Source organism: Rhinopithecus roxellana, chromosome 17 (assembly GCF_007565055.1).
Source record: "Rhinopithecus roxellana isolate Shanxi Qingling chromosome 17, ASM756505v1, whole genome shotgun sequence".
NCBI classification, from domain to species: Eukaryota; Metazoa; Chordata; class Mammalia; order Primates; family Cercopithecidae; genus Rhinopithecus; species Rhinopithecus roxellana.
The window spans coordinates 8,525,745-8,546,109 of record NC_044565.1 but is presented as its reverse complement, the minus strand read 5'-3'; the positions used below and the strand labels follow the sequence as shown (position 1 = coordinate 8,546,109).

At 42.2% G+C, this 20,365-nt stretch overlaps 1 protein-coding gene across 3 annotated transcripts in view; it reads right to left on the bottom strand.

Moving 5' to 3' along the window:
* The window catches only part of RPIA (ribose 5-phosphate isomerase A), a 62,252-nt gene extending 43,096 nt beyond the window's left edge, over positions 1-19,156 (bottom strand). For 2 of the 3 annotated variants that reach the window (XM_030921460.1, XM_030921462.1), the window contains exons 1-3: positions 18,836-19,156; positions 12,300-12,360; positions 10,781-10,836 (exon numbers count right to left, since the gene is read on the bottom strand). In XM_030921460.1, coding sequence (XP_030777320.1) covers positions 10,781-10,836; positions 12,300-12,360; positions 18,836-19,120 — 402 coding nt within the window. In that variant the 5' untranslated portion in view covers positions 19,121-19,156. The remainder of the gene's footprint in view (positions 1-10,780; positions 10,837-12,299; positions 12,361-18,835) is intronic. The other variant, XM_030921461.1, reaches the window with a different exon arrangement.
* Positions 19,157-20,365: the final 1,209 nt, after the last annotated feature.

Sequence of the window (20,365 nt, the reverse complement as noted above, 5' to 3'; positions counted from 1 at the left end):
GCTTCTAAAAGAAGTAATGATAAAATTGCTTCCATCAGGAGGTGAACCACAAGATCCTGGAAACTGTTCCTTGACTGAAAAAATTGTCTCACGTTCCCACTGTCTCATCTCCTCCCCTCCACCTGCTCCTTCAGCCCTCTTATTCTTTGCTTTCAGAACTGCCTTGGCTGGGCACAGTGGCTCACACCTGTAATCTCAGCACTTTGGGAGGCTGAGGTGGGTGGATCACTTGAGCCCAGGATTTCGAGACCAGCCTGCACAACATAGTGAGACATGGTCTCTACAAAAAATTTTTTAAAAGCTGGGCATGGTGGCATGTGCCTGTAGTCCCAGCTACTCAGGAGGCTGAGGCAGGAGGATCGCTTAAGTCCAGGAGGCCAAGGCTGCAGTGAGCTGTGATCATGCCACTATACTCCAGCCTGGGTGACAGAGCAAGACCCTGTCTCAAAAAAAAAAAAAAAAAAAAGAACTACTTTGCCCAGATCACATGTTCCTTATTCCCTCCTCCACCCACAGAAGTTTTGATAGCACCTTTTAGAGAAAATCCTGACCCAAAGGGAGACCCTTCAGTAGTTTAGACCCCCAGGACAAGGCAGAATTTAGAAACCCCTACTAAGGAATTCCCAGGAAAAAAAAAAAAAAGAGGCTATTATTAAGATTCTTGGACACTCCAAATTCAGCCCTTCCGAGAAAAAGTATTTTGTTGATGCAGCAGCCAAAGGCTGCTCTAACACTAATATCAGATGAAACTACACAGGTGGCTATATTTTTAATGAGCTCCACTGAAAAGGAACTCCAAGTGGCTCAAGAAAAGGGTTCAGAGAAGGAAAAGCAGATATGGCTAACAAAGGAGACACACCTTTCCCCCACTTGCAAATTATAGTATGGACTCAACAACAGACTTGTTTTGTCTTTGGAATTTATTTCAATTTCCTGTATTACAACATTTCTGTCAGCTCACTCACTAGGGACCTCAGAAAATGACTGCCTAAGAAAAAACAGTATTACTGGAAACAGTCACCCACAATCACTCATAAGTCTTATGCTAAATGTGCAGTTTGTCCTAAACATAATCCAGGACAGTCTCTTCACGGATATCAAGGGCATTTTCCTTTGCCCACCAGACCTTTTGATATCTAGCAAGTGGATTTTATCCAATTACCTCCAGCCCAGGATTATAAATAGGTCCTGGTTATGATTTGTACGTTCTCTCACCGAGTTGAAACATTTCCTTGCAGAAGTCATGGCACACACAGGAGGAAAACATCGTTGAAGCAGATAATTCCCTCTTGGGGAATTCCTTCCAAATTACATAGCAACAGAAGAATTCATTTTACTAGAAATATAGTCCACTCAGTTTGTAAAATCTGGCCCATTTTCCAACATTTTCATTGTGCATACCCATCCTTAGTCTTCTAGATTGGTGGAACAAATAAATGGAATAATAAAGATCCAGCTGGCAAAATTAACAAAAGCTTTTCATACTGGGCCAAAGGCTCTTCCACTGATTTTGCTTAACCCAAGAGCAACTTCTCTTGGATAACATCAATTACGAGATAATTACAAGTCGACCTATGAAACAGGATAACAATTTATATGAACCAACTTTATTGAAAGGTGCTATACTCAGTTATTGTCAAGGCTTAACTAAACTTCCTTCTCCAAAAGAAATTAATAAAAGATTCTTTTTACAGTGTACTCCTGGGAGACAAAGATCTTAAATACCATAATGTCTAGACAAAGGACCTTTTTTTATTGGAAACGACATCAACTAAAAGACTCACTTGAACCTCACTGGAAAGGACTCTATCAGGTATTGTTAACTAATTGCTGTGCAGCAAAACTTGAAGGCTGACTCCTGGATCCACATTTCTCATTTAAAGAAAGCTCCAACAACTAAATGAACTTATAAGTCCACTGGAGACCTCCAATTAAAGATCTCTAAGATTCCTGACACCTCTGAGGATGGGAAGCAGACAAGAGCTGACTAGATAACATTGCCCAAATTACCAGGCCAGGCCTGAACTCACAATGAATTTCTTCTGCATATACCTTATCTTTTTGTATTTTCCTGCATCATGACTGAATTTCTACTAACACTCCCTCATTTGTTTGATCCCCATTCCTCTTACTGGGAAATTGTTTAACTGATGTGAAAGTAGGACAAACATTTTTTCAATATCAAGAAGATACTGGAACCCTGATATCAACTTCTTAGAATCAGTCCAATGTTCCCATGGCCCATAGCACTAGTTTTTCAGGTGTAATAAACTATCAAGAGGCCCCCATTTAGGGAAAGATATCCAGGAAGTTCTTCCCAATTCCATGGCTGGTCTGGCAATTTTTAACACTTTACAAATAGATCACTATGTTACTGTGAATACAGATGATCACTTACTATACAAACTCCTGGATATGACAGAAGACATTTAGCTACAGTTTATGTGCCTTGCCATAGTATCTCTTGTCCTAGGAGTCAAAGGACTTTGTTTTTGTGATTGCTCTATACAACATTCTAATGAAGCTGGAAATCAAATAGTGAGAGCTACCTGGTGGACAAGAGTATCACCAGAGGATACTTGGGAATGTTACCAGGGAGAATGTGAGAAGCCTTACAGTATACTCGAACTAAACTATATCTAGGGGTAACTACTGCTCCTCTCACTTTAACTTGGAGCGCCCAACATCGTTGGGTTTGTAACTGGTACTCACGTTGCATTTCCATTATAAATGCTCAATGGCAACAACATGTTTAGTGGATAAAACAGCACTAGCCAACTAAGGCAAAAAGAACCTTAGGTGCAATAAAGGCAGGACTTGAGATATTAGGACAAGCTAAAAATGTATTTAACAACGACAAAAAAAAAAAACAAAAATCACAAGAAAAGTCAATACTTACCAGTCTAAATAGATTAAAAGAAATATTCTTTCAGAAGGAAGGTATGGGTTGGGGAGCTACACAAAAAGATAATGACACTATTGTTAAGTAGGTAAATCAACTACTCAACTAACAAGGAGCCATGCCAAAACCCAGTGATGGAAAACAGCATGCATCCAAACTCAACAAGGTTTACTGACCATGCTAATCCAAATGGAAACTGAAGTGGCCTCTAAAATGTGCCCTACCATTTTGGATGCAGAAACACAAGGTAAAACCAGGAAGAAGTTGAATCCCTGAATAGACCAATAGCAGGCTCTGAAATTGAGGCAACAATTAACAGCCTACTCACCAAAAAAAGTCCAGGACCAGATGGATTCACAGCTGAATTCTACCAGAGGTACAAGGAGGAGCTGGTACCATTCCTTCTGAAACTATTCCAATCAATAGAAAAAGATGGAATCCTCCCTAACTCATTTTATGAGGCCAACATCATCCTGATACCAAAGCCTGGCAGAGACACAACAAAAAATGAGAATTTAGACCAATATCCCTGATGAACATCGATGCAAAAATTCTCAATAAAATACTGGCAAACCAGATTCAGCAGCACATCAAAAAGCTTATCCACCATGATCAAGTGGGCTTCATCCCTGGGATGCAAGGCTGGTTCAACATTCGCAAATCAATAAACGTAATCCAGCATATAAACAGAACCAAAGACAAGAACCACATGATTATCTCAATAGATGCAGAAAAGGCCTTTGACAAAATTCAACAGCCCTTCATGCTAAAAAAGCTCAATAAATTCGGTATTGATGGAACGTACCTCAAAATAATAAGAGCTATTTATGACAAACCCACAGCTAATATCATACTGAATGGGCAAAAACTGGAAAAATTCCCTTTGAAAACTGGCACAAGACAGGGATGCCCTCTCTCACCACTCCTATTCAACATAGTGTTGGAAGTTCTGGCTAGGGCAATCAGGCAAGAGAAAGAAATCAAGGGTATCCAGTTAGGAAAAGAAGAAGTCAAATAGTCCCTGTTTGCAGATGACATGATTGTATATTTAGAAAACCCCATCGTCTCAGCCCAAAATCTCCTTAAGCTGATAAGCAACTTCAGCAAAGTCTCAGGATACAAAATTAATGTGCAAAAATCACAAGCATTCTTATACACCAGTAACAGACAAGCAGAGAGCCAAATCAGGAATGAACTTCCATTCACAATTGCTTCAAAGAGAATAAAATACCTAGGAATCCAACTTACAAGGGATGTCAAGGACCTCTTCAAGGAGAACTACAAACCACTGCTCAGTGAAATCAAAGAGGACACAAACAAATGGAAGAACATCCCATGCTCATGGATAGGAAGAATCAATATCGTGAAAATGGCCATACTGCCCAAGGTTATTTCTAGATTCAATGCCATCCCCTTCAAGCTACCAATGAGTTTCTTCACAGAATTGGAAAAAACTGCTTTAAAGTTCATATGGAACCAAAAAAGAGCCCGCGTTGCCAAGACAATCCTAAGTCAAAAGGACAAAGCTGGAGGCGTCACGCTACCTGACTTCAAACTATACTACAAGGCTACAGTAACCAAAACAGCATGGTACTGGTACCAAAACAGAGATATAGACCAATGGAACAGAACAGAGTCCTCAGAAATAATACCGCACATCTACAGCCATCTGATCTTTGACAAACCTGAGAGAAACAAGAAATGGGGAAAGGATTCCCTATTTAATAAATGGTGCTGGGAAAATTGGCTAGCCATAAGTAGAAAGCTGAAACTGGATCCTTTCCTTACCCCTTATACGAAGATTAATTCAAGATGGATTAGAGACTTAAATGTTAGACCTAATACCATAAAAACCCTAGAAGAAAATCTAGGTAGTACCATTCAGGACATAGGCATGGGCAAGGACTTCATGTCTAAAACACCAAAAGCAACGGCAGCAAAAGCCAAAACTGACAAATGGAATATGATTAAACTAAAGAGCTTTTGCACAGCAAAAGAAACTACCATCAGAGTGAACAGGCAACCTACAGAATGGGAGAAAATTTTTGCAACCTACTCATCTGACAAAGGGCTAATATCCAGAATCTACAAAGAACTCAAACAAATTTACAAGAAAAAAACAAACAACCCCATCAAAAAGTGGGCAAAGGATATGAACAGACATTTCTCAAAAGAAGACATTCATACAGCCAACAGACACATGAAAAAATGCTCATCATCACTCGCCATCAGAGAAATGCAAATCAAAACCACAATGAGATACCATCTCACACCAGTTAGAATGGCAATCATTAAGAAGTCAGGAAACAACAGTTGTTGGAGAGGATGTGGAGAAATAGGAACACTTTTACACTGTTGGTGGGATTGTAAACTAGTTCAACCATTATGGAAAACAGTATGGCAATTCCTCAAGGATCTAGAACTAGATGTACCATATGACCCAGCCATCCCACTACTGGGTATATACCCAAAGGATTATAAAGTATTCTACTACAAAGACACATGCACACGTATGTTTATTGCGGCACTATTCACAATAGCAAAGACTTGGCATCAACCCAAATGTCCATCTGTGACAGACTGGATTAAGAAAATGTGGCACATATACACCATGGAATACTATGCAGCCATAAAAAAGGATGAGTTTGCATCCTTTGTAGGTACATGGATGCAGCTGGAAACCATCATTCTTAGCAAACTATCACAAGAAGAGAAAACCAAACACCACATGTTCTCACTCATAGGTGGGAACTGAACAATGAGATCACTTGGACTCGGGAAGGGGAACATCACACACTGTGGCCTATCATGGGGAGGGGGGAGGAGGGAGGGATTGCATTGGGGAGTTCTACATGATATAAATGATGAATTGATGGGTGCTGACGAGTTGATGGGTGCAGCACACCAACATGGCATAAGTATACATATGTAACAAACCTGCACATTATGCACATGTACCCTAGAACTTAAAGTATAATAATAAAAAAAAAAAAAAGACAGAAAAAGAAAAAAAAAAAAAAAGAAACACAAGGTATACATTTATGCACAAACATTATGAACCCTCTTCTTCCTGGAAAATTACTACCAAGGATATGTAGTTCACCATACTCTTACAGCATTAGCACCCCACATAGATAATAACTAGACATGTAACACAGTGTTAGTAGGAATAGAGATTTTTTTAAAATAATACTCATATTTTCCCAATGGGGAGCTCATAGGCCGTATTACATAATAGTACTTAAGAGTCCAGTTTCAGCTCTACACTATAAACAAATTCAGGAAGTTTGTGCTGTCCCCAAAATGTTTGGAATCCTGAAATCATATAAATATGACCCTTAATTTCTTTATTTTTAAATTTAATTTAAAGTTCCAGGATCCATGTGCAGGATGTACAGGTTTTTTACATAGGTAAATGTGTGCCATGGTGGTCTGCTGCATCTATCAATCCATAATCTAGGTATTAAGCCCTGCATGCATTCGCTATTTATCCTGATGCTCTCCCTCCCCCTGCACTCCCCACACAGGCCCCAGTATGTGTTGTCCCCCTCCCTGCGTCCATGTGTTCTCACTGTTCAGCTCCAACTTATAAGTGAGAACATGTGGTGTTTCGTTTTCTGTTCCTATGTTAGTTTGCTGAGGATACTGGCTTCCAGCTCTACCCATGTCCCTGCAGAGGACATGATCTCGTTCCTTTTTATGGCTACATAGTGTTCTATGGTGTATATGTACCATATTTTCTTTATCCAGTCTATCATTGGCGGCATTTGGGTTGATTCTATGTCTTTGATATTATGAAGAGTGCTGCAATGAACATACATGTGCATGTATCTTTAGAACAGAATGATTTATATTCTTTAGGGTATATACTCAGTAATGGGATTGCTGATTCAAATGATATTTCTGGCTCTAGGTCTCTGAGGAATCGCCACACCATCTTCCACAATGGTTGAACTAATTTACATTCCCACCAACAACATAAAAGCATTCCTGCCTCCACAGCCTCATCAGCATCTGTCATTTCTTGACTCATTAATAATCGCCATTCTGACCAGCATGAGACAGTATCTCATTGTGCTTTTGATTTGCATGTCTCTAATGATTAGTGATGTTGAGCTTTTCTTCATGTTTGCTGGCCACATAAATGTGTTCTTTTGAGAAGTGTCTGTTCATGTCCTTTGCCCATTTTTTAATGGGATTGTTCAGTTTTTTTCTTATAAATTTGTTTAAGTTCCTTGTAGATTCTAGATATTAGAACTTTGTGATATGAATAGATTGCAAAAATCTCCTCCCATTCTGTAGGCTGTCTGTTCACTCTGATGATAGTTTCTTTTGCTGTGCAGAAGCTCTTTAGTTTAATTAGATCCCATTTGTCAATATTGGCTTTTGTTGCAATTGCTTTTGATGTTGTTGTCATGAAATGTTTGCCAGTGCCTATGTCCTGAATGGTATTTTCTTCTAGGATTTTTATAGTGTTTTTCATTTTCTAGGGTTTTACATTTAAGTCTTTAATCCATCTTGGGTTAATTTTCATATAAGGTATAAGGAAAAAGTACAGTTTCAATTTCTGCATATGGTTAGCCAGTTCTCCTGGCACCATTTATGAAATAGGGAATTTGTTCCCCATTGCTTTTGTCAGGTTTGCCAAAGATTAGATGGTTGTAGATGTGCAGTCTTATTTCTGAGATCTCTATTCTATTCCACTGGTCTATGCGTCTGTTGTACCAGTACCATGCTGTTTCAGTTATTGATTTGGTTACTATAGTTTGAAGTCCAGTAGCATGATGCCTCCAGCTTTGTTCTTTTTGGTTAGAATTGTCTTGGCTATACAGGTTCTTTTTTGGTTCCATATGAATTTTAGAGTAGTTTTTTCTAATTACGTGAAGAATGTCAATGGTAGTTAATGGGAAATAGCATTGAATTTATAAATTTGGGCAGTATGGCCATTTTCATGATACTGATTCTTCCTATCCATGAGCATGCAACGTTTTCCCATTTGTGTCCCCTCATTTTCTTGAGCAGTGGTTTGTAGTCCTCCTTGAAGAGGTCTTCACTTCCCTTGTTAGCTGTATTCCTAGGTATTTTATTCTCTTCATAGCAACTGTGAATGAGAGTTCATTCATGATTTGGCTCTCTGTCTGTCTATTGTTGGTGTATAGGAATGCTTATGATTTTTGCACACTGATTTTGTATCCTGAGACTTTGCTAAAGTTGCTCATCAGCTTAAGGAGCTTTTTGGCTGAGACGATGGGGTTTTCTAGATAGAGAATCATGTCATCTACAAACAGGGACAGTTTGACTTCCTCTCTTCCTATGTGAATACCCTTTCTTTCTCTTGCCTGACGGCCCTGGCCAGAGCTTCCAATACTATGTTGAACAGGAGTGGTGAGAGAGATGACCCTTAATTTCTATACCCTGCTCAAAATAATATATGGTATACAGGTGACATGGTTTGGCTCTGTGTCCCCACCCAAATCTCATCTCAAATTGCACTCCCATAATTCCCATGTGTTGTGGGAGGGACCTGGTAGGAGATAACTAAATCATGAGGGCTGTTTCCTCCATACTGCTCTCGTGGTAGTAAGTCTCATGAGATCTGATGGTTTTATCAGGGGTTTCTGCTCTTGGGTCTTCCTCATTCTCTCTCTGCCTGCTGCCATTCATGTAGGATGGGACTTGCCCCTCCCTGCCTTCCACCATGATTGTGAGGCTTCCCCAGTCACATGGAACTGCAAGTTCCAATTAAACCTCTTTCTTTCGTAAATTGCCCAGTCTCATGTATGTATTTATCAGCATTGTGAAAATGGACTAATAAATTGTTACCAACAGAGTGGGGTGCTGCTGAGAAGATACCTGAAAATATGGAAGTGACTTTGCAGCTGGGTAACAGGCAGAGGTTGGAACAGTTTGGAGGGCTCAGAAGACAGGAAAATGTCTTTCTAATATTCCTATGTTACAAATACCATAAATACTGCAAAAATGTTACCAAAAGAATAAAACTCCAGCCAAAATTATGTTAGCTCCTCAATTTGAACTACAGCCACAGAATGTATGTAAGGTGGTCTTCTATTGTCTGTTTTATCCAACATACTCATTCCTCTAATTCTGACCTACTAAATTACAACAGAAAAGGACATGCTCCCAGTTTGCTCTGAGTCTGTGTCCCTGGTCTATAGTCCTCAAACTTGGCTCAGAATAAAATTAACTTTGACTTAAATCCATAGTGGCTGTTATTTTAACCTTTTGGGTCAACCTAGTTGAGAAAAACTTAAAAAGATCAAGAAAACATGTAGTTTCAAAATACTGGAGCAAATATCCAATCATCTAAAAGAGCTAAAAGTATGTCCATGTAAAGAGCAAGAAATAGTGGAGGTGAGGGGTAGGGAGGTGAGAAGAGTTTGCTTTCTAGGTAGTGGTCATCTCAGGGAAGGTGAGGGGAGTGTGCTTTTATCTCTTTTAAATAAAAAGACTTGAATTATTTGTTTCTTCCATGCACGTGCATATATAACTTTAAAAATAAACACCAATGTAATTTATTAACTAAGAAATAAAAGTACTTGATGATTAAGTCAGTTGGAAAAATTAGATAATTAGCTTTTCAAAAGACCAAAAAAATCCACCACAAGCCACTGAGGCTTTAAAAGTGTCTCCTCAAGACAGCAGAATTTAAAAAAAAAAAAAAAAAAAAAAGCAATATAAAACACTTAAGGTATTGCCTTCAGTCCCCTGGGTGGCCATTCACCTTGTTTAAGGTCTCCGAGAGATTTAACATCAAGGAAGCTCCAACAGTATGCACTATCCAACTCCCTAATCTGTCTACCTGGAATCTCTGCCTTGCTCCCTACCATTAAGCTGAGGCCAGTCTGGTTTAGAAGGAACCTTAACCTCTCTCCCTTCACCAAAGCTGGCTGCAGGCTACCAGCATTCTGTGCCTCCAGGATTGGGAGGGTTTCCTAAGAAACCGAGCTGTCCAAGCCTAAGTCCATAAAGTCCTGGGAGCATCAGTCACTCATAAATCTCACCTCCTATCCCAGTGCATAGTATCACCTTGACTAATCCAATGAGAGATTATACACATACTCCTCCCTGCAATGGCCAGATGAGGGATAAGAGTTGGCTCCATCTGAGCAACTGTCTTCCCTTCTACTTTCCAAAACCTGCTCTTTCCTTATCTCTCCCTATATTTAACTGGCTCCACTATTTTCCTCCATCAGCTCCTACTAATTTATGATGTACTTGTATTACTAACACATTACTTAATTCCTTTTAGCCTGATTCTTTTTTTTCTTCTTGAGACAGGGTCTCACTCTGTCACCCAGGCTGGAGTGCACTGGCACAATCACACCTCACTGCAGCCTGGACCTCCTGGGCTCAAGGGAGATCCTCCCGCCTCAGCCTCCCACCTAGTTGGAACTACAGGTACAAGCCACCACACCCAGATAATTTTTGTATTTTTTGTAGAGGCAGGCTTTCACCATATTGCCCAGGCTGGTCTTGAATTCCTGGGCTCAAGGGATCTGCCTACCTTGGCCTCCCAAAGTACTTGGGATTACAGGCATGAGCCACCACACCTGGCCTAGCCTGATTTTCACCTATAAACAGGAATAATATTCCTTGAGGTGAGAGACTACCTGGCCATCTCTGCATATTCCATAGTGCATAAACTCAACATGCACTGAAACATTCACCGAGTAAATAAACAAATGCACCTAAAACTACAACTCCAAGAAGGAATACTTGGTCAATAAACTCTCCTATTCCTGGACTCTCTGACCTAGAACAACCTTGAGGTATAAGACAAGGCCATGTGTCCACAACCTCGGGGAACCAGAAGATACAGCAGAAGCTGTCATGATGCAGATGGAAAGCAGGACATACCTGGAAGGAAGTGGGAATACAGACGAGGTTCAGATTCTCTTGCTTCACCCGTTCAGCTGTGGAAACAAAAGCCATATTGGCAGTTTTTCACTCTCCTTACTTTATTTTTCTTGTCATATGTGTTTGCTCAAATCCAACAGACAAGGGAAGATCTATTTCCCAAGGACAGCTGCCTTTCACCGTGTCCCGCTCCTTGGTGGGAAAGCTGGTGACTGTACTTCACACACCAGAAGACAGCGACACAAGAAAGCCTGGAGAGGTAAGCACTGACCACAGAAAGCAGTGTCAGTGTTTGCTATTGATACGTGCCTGACAACATTCTAAGAACTTTGTATATATGAACTCTTAATCCTAACAACCCAAAAGGTTAAATTATTTTCCCCATTTTGCAGATAAGGCAACTGAGGTTCAGAGAGGTAATGTAATTTGGTAGTTATACCGCTAATAAGGGGCACAGCTGGGACATGATCCCAGGCCATCTAGTCACACAGTCTTAACTCCCCTATATTGCCTCTTCTAGGAAAAAGCCAGAACTTTACTTTTGCATTTTAGTAAAAAAGATACTTATTTGTAGGCCCCAAAGAGTGGCTAAAGGAGATTTATTTTTTCAATTTGGATTTGTACCTTTCAGGAAAGTTTGATTTAAAAAAAAAAAAAAAAAAAGACTTCAGGAAAAACCTCTTATTAAAATTTCAAGTCTTTTTAATCACTGAGTACATCTTGGGAGGTTTGGGTGCCACCATTACAAAATCCACAGTAACTCCTATGCCCTGAAAGTATTCTCCAGATACTTGGTTAAGATTGAAAGGTATATAACACAAAAGCTCCTATTTGGCCAATGAGAAGCCTTCCAGAAGTCATCACACCAGCACTACAACCACTCCTTCATAACAAAGTGTGCCTGGACTTTCCTTCCTGGGCTCTGTCCCTTGGCACCTAGAAGAATTCGGCATTCAGGCAGGCCTCTCCTCTGGGCTTTGTTCTTACAAACAAAGAGCAGGGCAGTAAAACCTGTTGAGCAGCCACAGGGGCTGATAATTCCTGAGCCTTTCCTAAGCATAAAGACACCATAATCAGTGTGAAATAAGCACCTGCAGGAACCAGCCATCAATGGCAGGAGCCCCACATCCACTCCAGGGTCATGGACAGGGCAAACCCACTGTGGCCTCAATTATCTGCCTGAAGAAGTCTGAGATCACGCAAAGAACTCAATGGTAGAATGCCATTGACATGATTAAAATTATATTGGGACCTCGGGCTAAGTCAGCTCCTCCCCTCCAGCTGAATAGAGTAAACAAAGGCAAGGACATCCTTCAAAGTTGGATGAAGAGGCCCAAGATTCCCTCTCTCCACAAAAGAGCAGAAACACTCAGCTGACCTCAGGTAGTCCCTCTCTCCAACTCTGTACTGCTGAAGCCAAAAGGGCAATGCCAAACCTGTGCACCACTTCCTCCCTCTCCTCTACCTCCCTACCCCATCATCACCCACAAAGCATCCAGGAGACAGTGAGAGAGCATACCTATTCGCTGCACAGCGTGGACAATTGTAGAACCACTTCCAATTCCCAGCACTTGGTTATTCTGACAAAAGGGGGAAAGAAAAAACAAAACTTATTAATACCATATTTTACTCCTTTGTCAGCCCACTTCCTAAAGCTACAAAATTATTATGAACAACAATTCACCAACACAGGCGCAAGACAGGTACTGTGCCTATTTTATAGGAACATAAACACTGAACCTCAGTGCTGTACTTCAACCAACGCATGGTGGACAAATGTTCAACAAGGCCCTCCTCCCTGCATTTCTGACACTGTCAACACCACCACTTCCTCCCTCCATTCTACCACATAATTGGTGCAATTACTTGCAACTGAATAGCAACTTGCGTCACCCTCATAGAAATGGCCTGCATATAAACACTTAAAGATTCCCAACATTTCAAGCCAGCAACAGTGTGTTTAAGAAAAAAAGAAAGAAAGAAGAAGAAGAAAGAAAAGAAAAAGATTCCTGGCTAACCCCAGAGAGGTAATTAGAAAAACACCTTAAAAAAAAAAAAACAAACAAACAATAGAGCCTGGAGCCTGGGTAAAGGAGGAAAGCTAAGGCTTCTGGCTTCAGTGTCTTCCACAGGCACCTTCAAGTTGGGAGCACCACAAGACACATCAGGCCCACCATCTAGAGCTCTCCCAAAGTCAGCAGATAAAGGGAGGGCCTGAAGTAACCTTAAAATAATAAACTATGTCAGCATCTGCCTAGGTGACGCCACGGGGTGCTCATTTTGCACAAGCCTGCCTCAGAGAAAATGGGAAGAGGGCAAAGGCTTAGTTAAGAACATGAAAAATAGTCTTCATCTGCAATAGGAAGGATCGTAATAGAGCAGAGCACTTCCAGAGTACAAAGTACAAGCAGACATCACAATAGAGCCTACCACCTTAAGAAACAAAGAAGGTACCTACAAACAGACCAAAGACAGAGTAAAAGCTCAGCTCAGTCTACTAGACCACAAAGAGCAAAACGAGGCCAGGGTACTAACAGTCAGGAACTAATATGGAATTCAGTGCCTAAGCAACTTCCTGACATCTATCTCCTGCCGGTGCAAGGCAAAGTCAACTGAACACCAAAGCGGCAGCTACCATTTATTAAGCACCTACCAAGAAGGCTTATAAATGTTAATATAAAGTCAAATCTCACAACAATCACTTATGACCCAGAGACCCACTATTAACACTTTATAGATGAGTTCACTATTGTAAGGAAAAACTTAAGACTAAATGATCAAAAGAGACTACCGGATATCCTTCCAATGGGATGCTGGAACCTGATTGTATTGTCTGACTCGAAGAAGGTATGTGCCTTTGTCTTTAAGATATATGACGACTCTATAGAGATACACTTTAACTTGCAGAAAACTGTTAACAAAGCAAGTAATTTTTGTTCATAGAAAAGCAAATTAATAGTGTTCTATGAGATACAATTATGAACAGATCTTCTAAATTCATTTTAAGATTTTTTTTTTTTTTACTACGTATGAGCTTATGGTTGACTTCTCCTGTCTGCTTTGAACATCTCCACCAAAACTCATGTTGAAAGCTAATTGCCATCATAACAATATTAAGAAGTGGGACCTTTACGAGGTGATTGGGTCAGAGGGCTCCACCCTCATGGGTGGGATTGGTGCCCACCCATAGCACCGCAACATCTGTTCTCTCTCACCAGATGCCAGCACCTTGATACTGGACTTCGCAGCCTCCAGAAGTATAAGCCAAAACATTTCTGTTCATTATAAATTACTCAGTCTCAGGCATTCTATTATAGCAGCACAAAATGGACTAAGACACCTATGAACAGGTTCTAATAACTTTTCCAGTTCCCTAATTTTAGTGAGTTAAAGAAAATCTTTGACATATATTCATTTTATATATGTGTGATTTTACCTGTTTTAAATATACATACAAGATATATATCTTGTATATATATTTACAATACATATAAATAATATCAATGCCCCCCCCCACACACACACACACATACAAACTCATCCTCAAACTCCTGGACTCATACAACCCTACTGCCTCAGCTTCCCACATAGCTAGTACTACAGGAACATGCCACCATGCCCAGCTAATTTTTTAATTATTTTAAGAGACACAGTCTCACTGTCAACCAGGCTAGTCTCGAACTCCTGGCCTCAAGTGATCCTCTTACCTCTGCCTCCCAAAGTGCTGGGATTACAAGATGAGCCATTTCAATCGAATAAGCAACTTCTGGAAGTTCAATTTGCTGAAACATCAATCTACTTCAAATTTCTTAAGATTTCCAACAACTGATTAACAACTAATTTATCTGACAAAGGAAAGCCCATAGTAAAACCTTCTTTTTAGGAAGAAGAAAAGTCCTGAAGCTTCGGCCCTCAGGACAAACAGGGCCACAACTAAAATCCTTCATTCCCCACAGGACAAAGGCCATAGGAATACTTCAAGTCAGCCAGTTAACGTAGGCCTCATGTTTAGATATGGTCCTTCTCACAGACTACATCTATAACTAGAAAAGATTAGAAAGAATGACCAACAAGTAGAGTTACCAAAAAAAAAAAAAAAATCAAATACTAATGTCCCCACAACCACATACATGTACACTAAAAATGCTTCTATAGCCTCTCCTACCTACAGAAGACTTTACCCAACAACTTCTGTGTTACTGACCTGGTGGAAACTGCTTTTACTAGCTCACAGTTCCAAAGTCACTGAATACATCAGGTGCTTGGGTTATCAGAACAGAGTTCGCACTAGGTCAGGATTCCACCTGTGCCAATGCTCTCAAGAAGGCAATGTGTCTAATGCAGTTGTTTAGCTACCTGGGACAATCTCCAAAGGCAAGGACTTCAAGACAAGTAAATGACACATCACAGCACAGAAACATTCAAAATGGCTAAATATCTCACATATAAAAATCTTCAAGCAATGAGAAAATGTCCTATGTCTGAGTGTGGAAAAACTCAAACTTTTTCCTCCGCTCTCACACCACAACAATTATCAACACAGAAGACTTCTGCAACCAAATGTATGGGGATTTCTCCCCATATACCAAGCAAGCAATCTACTCTGCAGCAGACACCAGCTGGGTATCCCCCAAATCAATTTCAACACTCTCTACTTGGAGATACCATAAGGTTCCACTAGTTGAGGGCTCAACTCTCAAGATTGCCTCCTCCTTCCTACCAAATGCAAGTTCAGGCCTCCAGAACTTCTGACTTGCCAGCTTCAAGTTGGAGTTCCCACAACCCTCTCTTTGGGTTTGATTAACTTGCTAGAGTGGCTCACAGAACTCAGGGAAACATGTTTACCAGTTTATTATAAAGGCTATGATGAAGGATATGGATGAAGAGATGCATAGGTAAAGGCATGTAAGAAGGAGCACAGAGCTTCCATGCTCTCTCTAGGCACACCATCCTCCAGGGACCTTCATATGTTCTGCTCTCCAGAAGCTTCCAAACCCTGTCCTCTTGAGCTTTTTTTTTTTTTTTTTTTTTTTTTTTTTTTTTGAGATTTTATCGAATAGATATGATTGGATCTCGGAAAAGACCAGGAATTATAAGGGCCTAGAAATGTGACTGGACAAAAATGGCATGATCCAATACTAGCAGACTGACTGGGGAAACCCTGCAAGGGCTGTCTGTTCAGATTCTTCACCTGCAGCATTCCTTCCTCCAGGGTATGGAAGAGGAACCCTCCTGAAATGGGGATCTTAATGACCTACAATCAGACAACATAGGTCACAGAATTTCTTTATGGCCAGCTCCAAGACAGAAAAGCACTGGGGAGACAAAGGAGCAAGCAGAAGGAGGGCAGAAGGTAAGAGAGGAAGATTCTGTTTTCTGAGGCCTGCTCTGGGCCCAAAGCACCCCAAATATAACAAAAGACTGTAGCAAGAGTTATGAGAGTTATGAACCAGGAGCCATGGATCAAAACATTGTGTGTATGTGTGTGTGTTTAAAATATCACACTAGATAGACTTAACCTGACCTTCACACTTGACCTGAAGCTAGCAACTCTAGCTTTACAGTCATTCAATCACCAGATTCCTGGTTACCAAGCTTAGCCATACATTCATGTCACTCACAGTCCCAGCAGGCAGGTGGCACAGAGGTGAATTCGGATGAATTAGACAAGCTCTGTGTAAGGTTCCTTCTTTGCCTTTTGGAAGGGACCAGGAATTGCAAGGCCCTGCCAGGCCTAAAGCTCTTCAACCATGTGATCCCTGCTGCCTTGGAATCAAATGACTGGCCCAGGAATCAGTGTCCTTCCCAAAGCCAACCAAAGGTGACCAAAGGCTGCCTATGAGGTGGCCCAACAGCAGAAGACTGCCAAGCAGGCCCTGCTAGAGGAGTGGCCCCATTCTAATGGGCAATATTAAACCACATGTAAGTGCAACATCAGAACTTCCCTCAGCTTGTCAAATGGAGTAACTCTGGAAATACTACTTCTGCTAACCAACTAGAACCACCGCCCATCAGCTTCCTCAACCAAGCCAGTCAAAAAACAAAGCCTACGCTCCAAAGAGAACAAAGGGATGAGGCTACAGATGTTCAGAAGAGCCTAGTTCTGAATGGCGACCCATCCTGGGTAGCTACACCCCCAGAAACAGACAGAGCTGGGCCCAGGGTGGCTATACAAAGGATTCACCTGAGAACTCTCCATGTTTTCCATCCACCCAGACATGGAAGTGGTCGACATATTGGAACTCCAATGGACTAGGGAACAGGAAGCCCTACTCCCCAGAGATTCTACACAAAGAACCTCCAATAACCCCAACACTTTCATATTTGTGTCCACACTGCACATAATTGAACATATATGTACTGGGCAGGCCCCACTGTGACCAATGCTAAATGAAGGTTAACTACCCTCCAGGAGCTTACCCTTTAAGGGGCTGGAAGAAATGAACACACAGATGACCAAAACATAAGATACAACATAAAGCACATAAGAGGCATGAAGTGCTACAGAATCGTGGAAAAGAAATCTTCCTCTCCTTAGGACGCTAAGGAAAAACTGAAAGGAGGAAATGGACTTTAAGCCAAACCCTGAAGGGCATATATGACTTTAACAGGTGCCCCCAAAAGGTCACTGTAGATCTCCCCAAAATCACCTAACTTCATGAAATGTGGTCAGAATCCAGTGTTTTGGGGCTCTAGCCTAAGGTCAGGGCTTGCAGATTTTTATTTAATCAAATACATAACTATAACACAAAGGTCAGGGAGATGTGCCACCAAATATTAATGTAAATTCATTAACAGGACAACTTAGATATGGGGCTTTTCTAATTGTATTCTCATGTGAATTATATTTAACTATTAGCTATTCACTTTATGCAGACATTTTGAAATTTCAGCTTATTGTCTCACTTTTACAACCGAGGCACTGAATCCCAAAGGTAGGGTCAAATTAACACATTTTACATTATCTCTGTTAATCCCCATAGAAAATCCTATTGCCAATCAGACTTGCAACAGGCTACACCAGAACAGGGTAGCAGTGGAAAGGGTAGAAGGGAACACTGGAACATCCCTCCCACAGAACTGGCTAAGCCACAGGTTACCACACTGTCCACTCCCACTCAAACACACTGTGGTGAAGCTCATCAAACATCATCTAAGCAAAATAATTTTGTTGAGTAAAGCATTAGCAAATGTAAAGAACTATTATCGGAGAAGAAAAGAGACTCTAATACCACTTTCTAATAAGTAGAAATGAGAAATAAAAAAACCAGTAAGACCAAGGAAACTACACCACAGGGCAGACATACTCCACTTGGTTGGCTTCCTTATTACAATCAAGATAATTAACTTGATTGCTGACAGCAAAACCACCTGGATTTAAAAAAAAAAAAAAAACTCCACTAACAGCACCATGCCACTTAACAAACAAGTAGGGACCATGACCTGACTGAGTAACAGCTAAACATCTCTGCAGCCCCGCCTTAAAAAATAAACCAGCATCCTCCAGACTTAGTCCACCCCGCCCTATGGAAAGAAGGAAGTTTCAAGCCCCGGGTCTTCCCTTTCCTCCAGGAGTTCACTCAGGGGCCGGCGCGCACCAAGCCCAGAACTTCCTTCGACTGAAATTTCAAAGCACTAGCAAACCAACTCTCCGCCAGCTTCCGGGTCAGTAAAGAGAAATGAAAACCTCTCCGCAGTCCCAAAGCCCACCATTTTCCATTTATTGATAAAGAGACCACAAGGCAAGTGCCTCTAGCCCCCATTCCAAACATGAGACAACACCAGGCTCCACTTTGCAAACTGTTCCAGCTGGACAAGGAGTCTTTAGAAAGCTCAAATATTAGAAGATTCGCCCCCAACCGATTCCACATCTAAAAGGTCTTTAAGGAGCAAGGAAGAGGGGTCTAAACTCGGGTAAAGTGCACACTCTCTACCCTCTCACTCAGCCCCCGCCCTGCCAGTAGGTAGGCGCGCCTCGGCGGCACTCAGAAAGCGCAACAGGAGCCCAACATGCCGAGGACATGCTTCCCGCGCCCCACGTCCCCAGGTGTTCACCCTCACGTGGTTCTCTACGGCCGCGCGGCCCGCCAGCTTCTTGGCCTCCTCGGCCTTGGACATCGTGGAGGGGGCCGGGCAGATGCTGTTGGAGTCCCCGCAGCTGGTGCTTGTGTTGCCAGCACCGCCACAGGTCCCGCACTGTGCACGCCCCGGCAGCCGCACGTGGGAACCCGGGAGGTCCCAGCTGTTCCCTCCTCCGCCAGAGGCCGCGCCCCCGGCCCTCCCGGGCAGCTGGGCCAAGACCCGCCCGTAGAGGGTGCTGAAGGGCCCGGGGCGCTGCATCCCGACGCCTAGCTCCAGCCTCCGCTGAAGTCCCGCCCCCGGCTCCCCCGGAAATCTGGTCGCTTACGCGTACACTCTGCGTGCCCTGCTGCGCGGGTCTTGCTGGGAAGTGTGGTTCTATGGCTTCGAGGACCGCTATCTGCGCCTCAGTCTGGACTATCAACCCCATAATGCGCTCCGCGACGAGATGCGCAATCGCCGGCGACGGGCTCCGGCACTTCGCTCTGTGGGAATATCAGTGTGGTGACTGCTTACCCGGGGGGAGGTGTTCTCAGGCCACGATTAGGTGAAGCCCAGGGATATTTCTGTTCGCCCATGCATCCGAGAAAGGAGTGTTAGACCTGACCGTGTTGTTCCTCCCAGCAGTGAGAACGTGGCCATGGACGAGAATTCCAAGTAGTGGCACTTCTGTAGACGACGCGGCCCTTTTGGGATTACTACTACCCAGGAAACTCACATGCGACACGGGCGCCAGCTGAAGTCCATCTAGACCCCCGCAGACCCAAGGTCACAAGTTGAGAACCCCCTGCCGTAGACATTCTTCTGCACCTAGTGGTGGAGCAGGTGGACCTGCACCTTGCTCCGCCCATTTGGAGACTGGTTCTGCACAGATGAGTGTGCCCTGCAGCGATCCTGCAATCTTTGGTGACTAACAAGGACTTACTGTGAAAACAGATTTATCTTTTCTTCTCTACCTTTAAGGTTTCTTGCTGTTGAGAATAGTTAAGGGACGAGGAATTCTTATTGCCCCCATTTTACAGGCAAAGAAACTAATACTGACCCCAACCTTACCGACCACTTGGAGGTCCCTAAAAACACATGACCTTTGTGTTTCTCGGCTGTTAGTGGAATCCTTTCTGTCTGCTCATGAACTCATCTTCAAACGCATTCCAGGCCTTCAAAACTCTTCCGTGAGCGCAAGTCCCTGGTATGGGCCACTGTTAACTGCCGCTTATCACCTAGATTTTCTTAACTATGCTTTGCCCCCTGAGGCTGTGAGCTCCTGAATCTTCACCTTTGTCTGTAGGAGGAAAAGTTGTTTGAGATGATATTTGAATCCTTCAATTTAGGCCAAATTCAGAACATAGCAGAAGATTCTGGCTAACATGCAGAAGCGTATGACTGGACTCCCACTACTGTTGGTCTGCAAAGTTGAAGGCTACTGTAGGCAAATGTGTCACCTTTAATGTATCTCCTTAGGAGCAGTCTTTGACCTTATTCATGCTCCTCGGCACCCACACCAAA